Below are 15,788 nucleotides of genomic sequence, written 5' to 3'. Positions count from 1 at the left end.
ACTATGTATTTAAAAAAAAATTAAATATGCAAATTTTAAATTATTCGAATTGCCTTTAAATATAATTTCCATTTTATTGGATTTCACAGCACGACGGAACCGTATCCAGTATCATAATGGAAACAGTTTATTACTGGTAATAACAAGGAAATTATTCCATTTCGGTTAACTTCTCCATTTCCACCTTATACATATAGCCGGGATATTTTCGTTTCAAATTCGCTTTCGCCTATGACGTCTTGAGTATTGATTCACGGAGAGACGCGGTAGGTGGCGCTAGTGGTGATTTGGTCGCCGTACCCTAATAACTGGAGGGGCTATTTCGTATTAGGCCGGCTGTCTTATCTGTCTCGCAAATGCAGGCTTCGATTCCAGAAAGGCAACATTGAGATGACAGCCGCGATGATTTTCCGTTAATTGCAGCTGCGAAGAGTTTCCCATCAACTCCATCCAGGGAGAGTGGATATTTCCTCTCATCTTTGGAATCTCTCTTTAGTCGGGACGAGCGATTATTGCCCCTGTTTTCCGCGCCATCAAATTGCGGCGAAAAAAATCCCTTTTATATTTAAATAAGAAATATTGATATCGTGTTTTTCCCCCTTTTTAATATAACGGTATTTGGAACGCTCTGATTTGAAATGTTGGACGCCCATCTGCCCAATGGGGGATGATGAACGTAACAAGAGGGCTCCGTTAAAAGTTTTGATGATAAATATTTATTGAAATTTTCTCGTATCCGCGCTTTGGGGTTTATTTTGGCTTTATTGCGCGTATTGAAAGATTTTGATACTTTCTCGTCTTTTCATCCCTATATTTTCAATGCACTTAGGTCAATGAACTCTCCATATCATTACGAGAAACGTGTGACTAAAGTCGTAGCAACAGTTTCCAAGTTTCATTGGTCTAAAAATTTGGTTCGTAACCTAAAGTAATTTTTCAAGCAAAAAACCTTACCTTAACCTATCACAGAAAAAAAGTTTAGCTTTTAAACACAATTTTAGCACCGAAACATATATATTTCCTAAACATATTGTTTAAATTGTTTAAAACCTAAATGCATAGATTTTTTTTACATAAACACCAAAATTGTAAACACTTTCTTATAGGGTTTATGATGCGTCGCTAAACGTTTATTTTTGAAACGGATAAGAAAATTAAACGTTTTTCTAAACATGCCGTTTCAATTGTGAACTTATATGTTTAGGGGGAAATGTAGTGCTTAGTCTTAAAAGTTTAGTTTTGGTCCAGGTAAATAAACCGACATTTTTCTGTTTGAAATTACTCATTCAGGATCGGTTTACTTGGTGAATTACCAAATTTTACATGAAAGAGCTCTTGATTTTAACATTTAGAGAAAATTTCAAAAATTATAAAGTGTATTTCTGATTTTTATGTATAAGCCTTAATGTATAAGGTAAGCATTAAGCCTTGGCAAGCTATAATGATTGCGATGTTAATAAATACATTAAAAAGTAACCAAATGAAATTTTCTAAAAAAATAATATAATATTAGAAATTTAAGGCTTACTCTTAATCAGATATTAATCTGTCATTTAGAATCTAATTTTATGATGAATAAGAAATCTTTTAAATATTTAGAATTGTCGAAAAATACTAATTAAACACACTAATCCAAAAGGATCAGTTAGATAGTTTTATGTAAAACCATCAATTAATGTAAATTTAATTTGTGACACGCTAATCAAAAAAAGATTAGTTATATTTTTGGTTAACAATTGCTAAGTGAATACAGGGTGTTTCAAAAGGTTATGCAAAATTTTTAAGGAGTTGTAGGGGGTGAGTTAATCAGCTAGGCTAATACCCAAGGCACCACCCTAGGCCTAAGTCATCAAGCGACTTTTGAAGACTTTTAATTCAGGTGGCCGGGTTACAATGCGTAGAAGGGTGGTGGCAAGCCCTGCATGCCACAATATCGAGCCAACAGCTCCCTACAATCACTATTACCGTTAACCTCAACAAGTTTTGATGGAAGGGGAAACCAAAGAGCTTGGGGGAAAACCCCTTAAACCAGTGGGGAGAGAAGTTGCAAACTCAACGCAGAAGGAGTTGTTCCGAGTTGAGAAGTATGCCTGTTTTAAGAGAGCCAGAGAGCTTCAAAGTAAGGCCTACTAGCCCCTGGAAGTAGGCTACAACAAGCGCAAAGCCAAGCAGTAGGGACTTTAAATACTGTTTAAGTTTACTTTTTTACGGTGGTTACCTCTATTTGTTTACAAAGTCCTTTTTTACCTATTACACGAACCCAAACCTTAAGGGGGAAGACTACAGTGGCCATTGTCTACTTTCGCGCTATTTCAAGCTGAACTCTTTTAATTTTGTATTTTAACTTATAAAATTAATATTTAAGTGTAGAACAGCCTCTTGTTTAGTGACTAAAATAATTTTTACAAATTTAAATTTTAAATTAATTAAGTTATTACGTTTTAATTCGGACCCCCGGAACTAAACAAGTTGGGCAAGCGCCCAAACTACCCTTTAGTTAAGACTTTATATCTCATTAACTATTAATATTAGAATTATCAAAATTATTTTAAGCACTAGATGAAGGTTCAGTTTAATAATAAAAATATAATTTGATTATGTAATTGTTAAAACAGAAACGTTCAGCTTGAACGAAAAAGAGGCTTTTACTGTTAATGTTCGCGTTTCCCTACTGCTTGTTTTTGCGCTCGTTGCAGCCTACTTCCCGGTGCTAGTAGGCCACACTTTGAAGCTCTCTGGCGCTCTTTCAACTCATCGTAGGAAAATAGGAAAAAACAGGCATACTTCTCAACTCCTTAAAAATTTTGCTTAACCTTTTGAAACACCCTGTGTAATGCTATATTAAAAGGTTTTCCATTCTAAGATTTTATATCAATAATTAAAGAACTAGTAAGATATGTTTAAATGCTTGGCATTTAGCAAGCTAAACACGTTTAAAGCTATACATCCAATCCAGCAAGCATAAAATATATAAATGTGTTTGAAACCTACACAGCTTCAAGCCTAAGCATGTTTAAAAACTAATTACTATCAAATGTATATTCTAAACACGAAAGGATATTAAACGTGTTTGAAACGTAAACATATTGATTGTAATCGTATCACAAGCCTAAACACTTTGTGTACTAAACATGTGTATTATATAAACAGATTTGGACCTAAACACATTTAGCTTTTAAATGTGTTTGAAAACGCGTTGCATTTTGACGTTTAAGAAAACGTTTATGTCCTAAACGTTATTTTTTTCTGTGTAATTTCTATTTAACCTAATCTAATCTAATCTAGCCTTATTCTAATCAAAACTAGCCATAAACTAACCAAATCTAGCCATAGTCTAACCAAATCTAGCCATAGTCTAACGAAATCTAGCCACAGCCTAACCAAATCTAGCCACAGTCTAACCAAACGTAGCCACAGCCTAACCAAATTTAGCCATAGTCTAACCAAATCTAGCCATAGTCTAACCAAATCTAGCCATAGTCTAACCAAATCTAGCCATAGTCTAACCAAATCTAGCCATAGTCGAACCAAATCTAGCCATAGTCTAACCAAATCTAGCCATAGTCTAACGAAATCTAGCCACAGCCTAACCAATTCTAGCCACAGCCTAACCAAATCTAGCCACAGTCTAACCAAACGTAGCCACAGCCTAACCAAATCTAGCCATAGTCTAACCAAATCTAGCCATAGTCTAACCAAATCTAGCCATAGTCTAACCAAATCTAGCCATAGTCTAACCAAATCTAGCCATAGTCGAACCAAATCTAGCCATAGTCTAACCAAATCTAGCCATAGTCTAACCAAATCTAGCCATAGTCTAACCAAATCTAGCCATAGTCTATCCAAATCTAGCCATAGTCTAACCAAATCTAGCCATAGTCTAACCAAATCTAGCCATAGTCTAACCAAATCTAGCCATAGTCTAACCAAATCTAGCCATAGTCTAACCAAATCTAGCCATAGTCTAACCAAATCTAGCCATAGTCTAACCAAATCTAGCCATAGTCTAACCAAATCTAGCCATAGTCTAACCAAATCTAGCCACAGCCTAACCAAATCTAGCCACAGTCTAACCAAATCTAGCCATAGTCTAACCAAATCTAGCCACAGTCTAACCAAACGTAGCCACAGCCTAACCAAACGTAGCCACAGCCTAACCAAACGTAGCCACAGCCTAACCAAATCTAGCCATAGTCTAACCAAATCTAGCCATAGTCTAACCAAATCTAGCCATAGTCGAACCAAATCTAGCCATAGTCGAACCAAATCTAGCCATAGTCGAACCAAATCTAGCCATAGTCTAACCAAATCTAGCCATAATCTAACCAAATCTAGCCATAGTCTAACCAAATCTAGCCATAGTCTAACCAAATCTAGCCATAGTCTAACCAAATCTAGCCATAGTCTAACCAAATCTAGCCATAGTCTAACCAAATCTAGCCATAGTCTAACCAAATCTAGCCATAGTCTAACCAAATCTAGCCATAGTCTAACCAAATCTAGCCATAGTCTAACCAAATCTAGCCATAGTCTAACCAAATCTAGCCATAGTCTAACCAAATCTAGCCATAGTCTAACCAAATCTAGCCATAGTCTAACCAAATCTAGCCATAGTCTAACCAAACGTAGCCACAGTCTAACCAAACGTAGCCACAGTCTAACCAAATCTAGCCATAGTCTAACCAAATCTAGCCACAGTCTAACCAAATCTAGCCACAGTCTAACCAAACGTAGCCACAGTCTAACCAAACGTAGCCACAGCCTAACCAAACGTAGCCACAGCCTAACCAAACGTAGCCACAGCCTAACCAAATTTAGCCATAGTCTAACCAAATTTAGCCATAGTCTAACCAAATCTAGCCGTAGTCTAACCAAATCTAGCCATAGTCTAACCAAACGTAGCCACAGCCTAACCAAATTTAGCCATAGTCTAACCAAATCTCGCCATAGTCTAACCAAACCTAGTCATAGTCTAACCAAATCTAGCCATAGTCTAACCAAATTTAACCAGTAGTCTAACTAAGCCTAACCTAACCAAGTGATAAAACCAAGCCAAGCCATCGATGCGTGGATTTCATAGACTCCGAAAAAGAAATAAGATGACGTAATCCACAGCCAATGAAATTGGTAACCGCTGCTACGTTTAGTCGCTTCTTTTGGGATGCGGCAGATTTAAATTGACTGGCTATCGGTCAGTAAAATTTGGAAACATTGGTTTTGAAAGAGAATGGTTGCGTACCTCCTCCGTTTTTCTGAGCCAAGTAAGGGAACCTCCAGACATTCCCCAGTCCGACGGCGTAGCCGATGGTGGCCAGCATGAACTGCAGTTTGCTGTCCCAGGACTCGCGAGTGTCCTCGCACTCCGGTTTGAACTCTCCCTTTTCGTCGGCCGTGGCCATGTCCATGGCCATCCTCTCGGCGGTGGCCGGGCTGACCTCGCCGTCGAAGGCCGGGTTGGATGTCCCGTAGGACTGGTGCATGTTGCCGTTCTCGACGATCAGCCGGTCCTGCATTTCTCTCAGTTCCAATTTGTCTCCGACGGGTAGTTCTCCTTTCGACGTCTGCTTCCGGATCAGATTTTGCATCGCGACGATGCTCTCTTCGCGCCCCTTGTTTTCTGAAAAATAAAGTAAATAATGAGACGTATATCTATACGCAGTAAAGCGTATGTTTGCACGATAATAATAATCCGCTAGGCTAATACCCAAGGCACCACCTTAGGCCCAAGTCATCGAGTGACTTTTAATGCCTCTAAACAAGTGGCCGGGTCACAATGCGTAGGAGGGTGGTAGCAAGCCCTTCACTAACTATTACCGTTAACCTTTATAACTTTTATGAAAAGAGGAAACCGAAGAACTCGGGCTAAAACTCCTTTAACCAGTGGGGAGATAATTTTCAAACTCAACGCGGAAGTTCCCAGTGGCACAAGCTGGGATCGAACTCAGCTTCTCTTGCTGCGAGGCGAAAACATTAACCACTCCGCCACCTCACCTTACTCCGTACCTTGTTCTATCGACGTGACAATTTTGCAATCAAAACAAAACTTTAGCTGTTTTATTAAAAATACAGGTAACCGATGTTATATGATATTAGTTGGTAGTTGAGCAATCGATTTTTCTTTAGATCGGTCGAGTAGTGGATGCTCAAGTATTCATTTGGGGGCGCTGAGCATCCCCAGGATTTTCATAAATATTTATTTAACGCCGGTGTGGCTTTTTAAACACAATGGACAATTATGACTGCCGGGATTGCCTGACATTTTCTGGTCAATTTTTCAGGAAGAAATTAACTACCCAGGAAAAGGAATTACAATCAAACGAAGTTTTCACTTTCAGAGCAACTATTATAAGTCAGATGACTACACCTTCGTTGTGTAAAAATACAATGGAACGGAAGAATATAACATTCGTGGCACGGGACTTGTAGCAGCTGCAGATGACTGAATGTCTAATTAAAAATTCGCGCCTGGTTTGGTGAGCTTTCGTATCAGAACCTTCCAACTGTCTCCAAATCTTTGCCACTTTACCGATCTCCAAAATTTAAAGAAATTGTGTGAAATATTATAACCGTACAGAATTAACATTTTTGAATTTTATAATAACTTAAAATATGTATGTGTAGATTCTTAATGAAATTTTTCCTTTTAATTATTTTCATTCTTTACCGAATACAACCAAATGTAACAATCGAATTTAGATAGTGGTCAGTTTTCAGAGGTAATTTTAGTCGTTAGTGGTATAGGAATCAAACTATTAAATTAATGGGAAATACGCTAGATTTTGAAAGTGATTGAAGTATTATTAATAGCTAAAATATGGATGTTTGTCTAAAATATATTAAAAACTATCTGGATAAGAAATTAAGCATTAAAACAATAGGAAAGGTCTTACCATAAGTCTATAATATTTTTCCATAAGTTTGTCACTTTGGGGAATATTTTACTGAGAGTTAGTAACGGAGTGACTTCAAGGGCAAGCGGACGCAAAACGGTGACGAAGCTCGTAATGCTGTCTGTCTTGTGAATAGTAAAACTTTTGCATGTGAAGAATAGAAAGTGTCACGCTTATTTACAATATTATATACTTATGGTCTTACTTATTTTTGTTACGTCAGTTATGGTTGATGGAATAGTTATCCCCTCCCTCTCCCCCATTTAACAACATGAAAATACAGGATAAGCATATGCTCCCATAGACCTCAATTTAAGAGAGTTGGCATAAATAGAAGTATTCGCTTACTACATTGAGATTAATTATGCAAAGTTTGTTCGCTTTAAGACAAATAGTTGAACACGTAGAGACAGGCCAACAAACATTCATAAATATTCATTGGAATTTTCAGGCCATCTTTAACTTGATGGACGAAAAAAGTAATATATATTTACGTTTAAATATTATCAGATCAGTTGATACGGGTCAAAATTTAAACCAGGTGAGAAGATTTCAGATGCCTCACAGTTATCGATTTTACATATCCCTCGTTTAAATTCCATTAGAAATTATAATTTCAACTAATCGAATTTGGTGATATGAATTATGAGTTCCGATCTGTTACTTGGGATAATGAATCAGATACAATTTGAGATCGAATTGCTGGATGAGAGTTATTAAACCTGATCTGACTTAATGCTTATCTTCAGATATATGAAAATTACTTCTTGAACAACCTGAGATGAACGTTGGAAGTACTATAATTCTTTGTGTTTAGATTGAATGGCGCCATCTAGCTTTCAAAACTTAAACTAGTGGCTCTTAGCGATTACCAAATAAACTTTAGAATATTTTAATCACCTTTTCTTCTTAAGACTTGGATATTCAACTGTTACGAGGTTGGATTACGACGCTATACCAGTATTAAAACTTAGAAAATAAATAAATATAAGTAAATTGTTAAATTTTAAAAAAAGCTGCTACTTCATGACTTAGAAAAAAGTTTTTTTCTAAGTCATGAAGTAGCAGCTTTTTTTTAAATTTAACAATTTATAATAAACCATGGCTAAAAGTTTTAATATTTATAGTAAATATAAGTAAATGTTTATTTAAAACTATGGCTATCACTACTCACAAGGAGACTAGCAGAGGTGTTTATCTCCGATTTCGTTCAAACTCGGGTGATAAGAAGACCTTTTTGTAACTTGAAAATCCCAAAAAGGGTGGACAAGAATGGGCTTTCATTTTGCCATGGCAACCGAAAATGTTTTTGACAACTTAAAACCTGATTTTCTCTACGGAAATTAACGTGTACGTATTTACCAATATTTAAACAAAATTACCTATATTTCAACAAATTTAGGTATAACTTACCCAAATTTACCCAAAACGACATGTATTTACCACAATTTACCCAATTTAAGTATATTTACCCAAATTGACATGTATTTACCACAATTTACCCAATTTACACATATTCTTAATTATGTTTCTAATTAAACTTTTAAATTTTGGAGAAATATTCGATTTCTCCATGTTAATTTCGGAAGAGAAAATCGGGTTTTAAGTTGTCAAAAACATTTTCGGTTTCCATGGCAAAACGAAAGGACATTCTTGTCCACCCTTTTTGGGATTTTCAAGTTACACTCGGGTCTACATACCACCCGAGTTTGAACGAAATCGGAGATAAACATCTCGGGTAGTCTCCTTTGTCAACTTTAATTCACCTAGTTGTGCAATAACGATGAAAGAGGGGAAATTTAGGGAAAGCAAGTCTTAAGTTTGGGGCCATCCGAAAGCTTCCGTAATTCAACCCACTCAACTTTTTTATTTTAGCAAACCGTGTTATGTCTAAACTACCTTCATTGTATTTTTTTATCATCCTGACAAGTTCCCGCGAACCAATTCAACCGAAACGTGGATGTAGTAACTGCTTGTTATTTTGAATTTTCGATATGGTACTAAAGACAGATTATTTTAGGGCGTTTCAATTCTGAGAAGTATGATATCATGGCATCAGGGAACAGTGATATCGTACGTAGTTCTTCGCTACTTCTATGCATTCTTAATAACACTAACCACTTGGTCACCAATTTAGTTTGATCTGGATGTTACTGATAAAGTAAATATTTCCGCTGTGTTTCTTCCTCGTTTGTACCAAATGGATTGAAAAGCACAACCACTACCGCGCGCTTCCGAGAATTTCCGACGTACAAAGCTGTTTGTTGGGGTAGCTATGGAAACGCTCTTAGAAGTCGCGCTTGATTCGAAACCTCTCTGAAAAGGCTCGTCTCTCGAAACTCTATTAAAAGGCTGATTAACATTACCCGTGTTTTATTTTTTTCAAATCAATACCTTCCCAAAATATTTGCTTTTAAACCTCCCCTTCTCCGCGCGCAGGTTTATTATTCTAATAATACAAAATTTTATGCAAAGTTAATTTTTAAATTAAGCGGAGATTTAGATATTTAGCAGCAAATATTTAGATTTTAGCAGCAAATATTTAGATATTTAGCAGCAAATATTTAGATATTTAGCAGCAAATATTTAGATATTTAGCAAAAAATATTTAGATATTCAGCAGCAAATATTTAGATATTTAGCAGCAAATATTTAGATATTCAGTAGCAAATATTTAGCTATTTAGAAGCAAATATTTAGCTATTTAGAAGCAAATATTTAGCTATTTAGAAGCAAATATTTAGCTATTTAGAAGCAAATATTTAGCTATTTAGAAGCAAATATTTAGATATTTAGCTGCAAATATTTAGATATTTAACAGAAAATATTTAGATATTTAGAAGCAAATATTTAGATATTTAACAGAAAATATTTAGATATTTAGCAGCAAATATTTAGATATTTAGAAGCAAATAGTTAGCTATTTAGAAGCAAATATTTAGATATTTAGCAGTGGATATTTAAATATTTAGCAGCAAATATTTAGATATTTAGCATTGATGGCATTTAAAATTTACTGAAATATTGATTTGTAAGATTTATCTCAAAATCGCTATTCCTTGGATGTACTATAATTCAGTAGCCTATAGTAGAATGAGCTTTCAGTCGATAGTTAGCTTTAAAAGCAATAGCTTCGTGCTGCTTAAAGCGCGCACTTTGCGGCTTAGATCGTTGCCATCAAGTATAGAAGTACATTGTTATGAAACGGCTTTTGAGTACCACGCGATGTCGCCACGAGTGCGGGGATTAAGTAAATGATTGTGAAAAGGGAGAGTGCACGGATCTGGTCCTCTCTCTCTCTCTCTCTCAGCACGTTATGTCATAAAACTAATCCTATCTAAGCTGATTAGAAGAAGCTGTGTTGTGGTTTAGAGGGGATGTCTTTTATCGATGTGCTTAGAATTTTTTGTACCTTTATTCTGACCTTTCTTATCTCATATTCTCTAATTTTAACCAAGCCAAGAAAATTGGCTCCAGTTTTACGCGGTTATAATTAACGAATTTAGGCCACTGACAAGGAGACTACCCGAGGTGATTATCACGGATTTTGTTGAGGCTCGGGGGTTAGTTGGACCTTATAGTAGTATGAAAATTACCAAAGGTAAAAGTTGCAATGGGCTTTAGTTTTCCCATGGCAATCGAAAATGTTTTTGATCTCTCAAAACCAAAAATCTCCACTTCAAAAAGCATGGGATTTTCTCGGTTACACAGGGTAGCTACTTACTTAAAAAATTTTAAAACATTAAATTTTCAAAACTTACCCAAAAGATGAATTTGACCTATTTTGGATAAAAATTATCGAGAATTTTGGGTAAAATTTATCAATTTTGGTTAAATTTTAACAAAATTTGGGTAACCGAGAAAATATCATGCTTTTTTAAATCCAGTCTAGGTCAAAAACCTTTTCCCTTTGGCAATTTTCATACTACCATAAGGTCTACCGAGCCCTCGAGTTTCAACAAAATCGGTGATAATCACCTCGGGTAGTCTCCTTGTGAGTGAGCAATTTTTAACAATGAAATTATCGTAAGCTAAAATCAATGACCGGTATTCTTCAGGTGGCTTTAGTAACACTATGTCTTAAAACATTATAAATATAAAATGTTGAAGTTTATTGATTTTAATTAGATCGCGTCATATTCTCATGCAGTGACGCAGACCAGGCGGGGTTTCGACGTGGAATCCCCCGATTGGTTCCGAGGTATTTACCTTTAGCTACATTTACTTATCACATTCTTTTCGATCCCCAAGCTATGTAGCAGATATCTGACTTATTTCTTGTAAAATTTAAATATTTTCATAAGTCACATAATATTAGTAAGTATGACAGAAAACGGCTTATGATGGTCTGCCATAGAGCCATTGCTTAAAGCGGCTTTCAAGGGAGGTGTGAGGGATCGGAAGTCGATTCACAAAACGTCACTGAACCGGAAACTCGTCACACCCTACCCTCCTCGTTGGAAAAATTACAGCAAGATTCGTATGATGGCGATAAATATAAGCGTCATCGTAAATAGTTAAAATTTTAATTAAACTATCGCTTCAGAGGAATTGCAACAGATGGTATAAAATTCTTTAAAAGAAGAAGCTCATGGATTGTCAAATTTAAAGAGAATTAAAAGAAACCGGCTGCAAAATGGCCGGGTTAGCGGAGAGAGCTTTCGGCCCTCGAAAGGCCTTTGTCAATCTAAAGTAAAAACTAAAAACCATTAGTATATATACTAAAAGTTAAAAAATTAAAAAGTTAAAACATCAAACATTTTTGTTGTAAAAAATGTCACGACTGATATTTATACAAGTTGGCAAGCTTGCCAAAATATACCTCTCCTCGGAAGAGTTTTTAATTTTCAGTGAAGCGTAACTGTATCCGTCGTTCTGCGGTAGAACGCTCACCTGTCGTTCGAATCCCGGCCAATTAAAAAATTATACTTCACCCAATGACAAAAAGAGGGCGCTTTTGGAAAAACCTTTTCCCTGATTCTAAGAAACTGCGTACGCAGTGATTACCCTTTGCCTCGAAAATGCGAACGCGTTCGCAGGCCTGACAGACAGACAGACACGGTGGTTGTATAACCCCTCCTAGGGTACAAAGTCCCCTTGGAGAGGTAAAAATGTCCCCCCATAATTTGGCCTCCAAGCGGCCTTCGTCCAAGTTCATATTATCCTGATGTTTTTTAATAAATAAACCCTCAATAAATTTCCTTTTAAACCAATTTTTTTCCGAGTAGGCAATTTCCACCCCATTGAAATCTATCTTATGATTATCACCCGTAGAGTTCCAAATATGATGGGCTAACCCATTCTCCATGTCACCTCTAGCCACACAGTTCTTATGTTCACTCATTCTGATATTTACCTTTCGCTTAGTTTCTCCAAAATATTTTTTAGAGCAACTACATTCTAATTTATAAACCACATCGAGGAAGGGCAATGGTAGAGAGAGTCAGTGATACTGAAACCCTCACTTGCTCCCTCTACCAAAAACCCACCCATAGCCACGCATTTTTGAATTATTTTTCTAACCACCCGCGTCATGTTAAATTAGGCTTAGTAAAAGGTTTAAAAGCTCGTGTGGAATCGTTATCCGATAATCCCTGTGCTGACAAAGCTAAATTAAAACTGCAATTATTAAACTCCAATCACCCAGAAAAATGCATTGATAACAGATTTAATTATAACCATATTCGTAACTACAGTAGTCAAAACAAAAATACAACGTTAAATTGGTCAGTAGCAGCACTCATACCTTAAAAAATATCCTTAATAACAAAAATAAACCTGATAATAAAGTATTGGTCGGACAACACAGTGGCGTGGTTTTTTAAATTAGAATGTAGTTGCTCTAAAAAATATTTTGGAGAAACTAAGCGAAAGGTAAATACAAAAATGAGTGAACATAAGAACTGTGTGGCTAGAGGTGACATAGAGAATGGGTTAGCCCATCATATTTGGAACTCTACGGGTGATAATCATAAGATAGATTTCAATGGGGTGGAAATTGCCTACTCGGAAAAAAATTGGTTTAAAAGGAAATTTATTGAGGGTTTATTTATTAAAAAACATCAGGATAATATGAACTTGGACGAAGGCCGCTTGGAGCCAAAATTATGGGGGGACATTTTATAAATATCAGTCGTGACATTTTTTACAACAAAAATGTTTGATGTTTTAACTTTTTAATTTTTAAACTTTTAGTATATATACTAATGGTTTTTAGATTTTACTTTAGATTGACAAAGGCCTTTCGAGGGCCGAAAGCTCTCTCCGCTAACCCGGCCATTTTGCAGCCGGGTTTTTTTTAATTTGACAATCCATGAGCTTCTTCTTTTAAAGAATTTAATATCATTTTACCATGGATTTTAAAGGTTTTAGTATTTATGCAACAGATGGCGCTACAATTAACATAACGTAGCTCTTCTGAGGTTGATAAACCCCAGATATTTCCAGTAAGCTTTGACATTCCCAAAAACTCGCAGTCCTTAGCCACGTTCTGACTTGTATGATCATTGTGGAAAGTAACTAGTGTTGTAAGACGGAAAATTTTCCGGAAAATGACCGAGGCCTTTTTTCCGGAAAAGTTTCCATATTTTTCCGAAAAAAATAAAAAAAATTCATTCCATGATTAGTCTAATGTATTGTTTGCAATTTTAAATGAAGCGGCATTTTCGCCTCATTTTGTCGAATCTAAATGCAAAATTAAACCTCTAAACTAGTTTAAACTGATTAATGTTTTGTAGTATGTTTACTGATATTAGACATTTTATATCGATAAAAAGATAAAAACATTAAAAACCCGTGAAAAGTAATTTATGTGTCAATGTTTTATTTTTCCGATTTGCGGAAAATTTTCTGAAATTTTTCCGAATTTTATTTTTCCGGAAAATTAACAACTCTAGTTGAAACAGATTATCATCAAAAAATAACAATAGAAGAACAGAAAGTTTCGTACTTTTTTATATAACTTATGAATGTAGTAACTACCTCATCCTCACGTTACAATGAGGGAATATTAACGTAATACACCCAATTAGTTAATTGCAGTAAGAGTATGTTTTCTAAGCGGTAGACCACCAATACGTTGCTACGTTGAATTAGCGGAAAATAACTCGCTTCCGAGTGTGGCAGATCGAATTAAGCTCGTGATAATAGAGATAATAAACGAATTAAGCTAACAACGGCATCTATGTTTGTTCCGGGCGCGTGTAGGACGGGGCCCCGCTCGGGAAATAAAGAATTCCGAAGGCGTGTGTACGCTGAAATTCCCCTAATTGTGTTTTTAGCGTCGCTTTCACCGTCTCCCCAAACACAGGCAGATCCCAGAAACACGGTCTGGCGGTTCTCGAAAGCTAGGTGGGCGGACGCCCCCCCTATTCCGTCGTTTCTCCGTCTTCGCGACTTTTCGCTCGTAGGTGGCGTTGACGTCGTTCGAGACGGCGAAGGGAAAGGAGAAAGGGCGATTCGATATGATATAGTGTGTCTCGGAGGAGGGCGCTCATTACCTATTAATGGCTTTTAAGCCGATTTCTCGCCCTTCTCGAAGTCATTTGATGAAGCTCAGAGTTTCACTCCTCCCGCATTTATCGATTCTCGGACTCAAACGAGATATAGGCCGGAATTTCAATGATTACAGGCTTACAGACGTCTACGTTTAACGTCGATATTCCGCATTGGGTCGAAACTCAAAGGGCGGTTGGCGGGAATACTCGAAATTAAACCCAGTTCACCATTACCATTACACGCTCATTTTTCTGACCCCTCCCTTAATTATTTTTAATTAATTGACACGACTTTGGATTCTACGCGCGAACAATTTATAATTATATTTCATAATGGATAATAATAATAATCAGCTAGGCTAATACCCAAGACACCACCTTGCAGCCCCTAGGCTTGAGCTTTATTGCACACCCTCTCAGTGGCGTAACCAGGGGGGCACAGCGGTCACGCATCTCCCTCGAAATGTATGGTTGTATATACAATTGACGGCTTTTAAAATTCATTTTGCGCGTGAAAATACCTCTACATGTTATGGTCAAAAAAGCACGCAAAGAAGGCTGTGTGCCCAAGACATGTACCTGTAGTTTCGCGCGATAAAACGTCCATTTCAAAATCCGTCAATAGCAATAGGTGTTTCTATAAAATAAATCAATAAAAAAATTAAATGTATAAAATGTTTTCCCCGCGTCACGAGCTTAAGCTTTATTGGCACGCGCGTTTCGCACGTCGACTTCAAATTCTAGTGACGTAGAAAAAACATTTGCACGTGACCTAACGTATTTTATAGAAACACCTATTCTATAAAAAATATATACGCATACATTTATAAAAAGTTTTATTATTTGGAGCGCGTGCTTCCTAATACTTCCATGTAGATGGTTTCGTCCGTTTTCGCGCGAGCTCAACAAAAACAAAAATATGCGCGCGCTCTCTAACTTTAACTGCACGATGAATCTAACGTAATCACGTGACCTCTCGTATTTTATGTAAAGAGCTATTGGTATTTTTTCTTTATTTTTTTCAATTGCGTGTGTCCCTAAAACTAAAATTCTGGCTACGCTACTGCCCCCTCTCTGACCTTGCTTAAACCGGTCTAGCTAATGCCCCTACCTTTTAGAGAGTTCCGGGGCTCTAGGCACTAACCATACATTAGTATATTGGTTAATCCTCCACTGCTTATAGATTAATTCGCAGACTTTACTCTCGTCGTAACTGTATCCGTACTGACAAACAGCGTGGATCGAGAGCTGCAGCTGTTGCATACCCTCTCCCTATCGCCCCTGGAATCGAACTAGCCCGTAGCGCTTACGGGCCATGTGGCGGGGCCGCTTCTAAAGGCGGGAGTAGCTCCTAAATTTGGCGGCGCGTACCGAAAGCCGTGATAAGGGATTTTCTCCGTCT

The 15,788-nt window shown here is 36.7% G+C and overlaps 1 protein-coding gene across 1 annotated transcript in view; it reads right to left on the bottom strand.

Moving 5' to 3' along the window:
• Nucleotides 1–15,788, bottom strand: part of LOC149927197 (sodium-dependent neutral amino acid transporter B(0)AT3) — a 98,944-nt gene that overhangs the window by 58,463 nt on the left and 24,693 nt on the right. Inside the window, exon 2 of the mRNA XM_090158814.1 lies at nucleotides 5,240–5,617. Coding sequence (XP_090014940.1) covers nucleotides 5,240–5,585 — 346 coding nt within the window. The 5' untranslated portion in view covers nucleotides 5,586–5,617. The remainder of the gene's footprint in view (nucleotides 1–5,239; nucleotides 5,618–15,788) is intronic.

Source organism: Leiobunum rupestre, chromosome 9 (genome assembly GCF_980474605.1).
Source record: "Leiobunum rupestre chromosome 9, qqLeiRupe1.1.hap1, whole genome shotgun sequence".
Taxonomy (NCBI): domain Eukaryota; kingdom Metazoa; phylum Arthropoda; class Arachnida; order Opiliones; family Sclerosomatidae; genus Leiobunum; species Leiobunum rupestre.
This window is presented reverse-complemented; position numbering and strand designations above follow the sequence as displayed.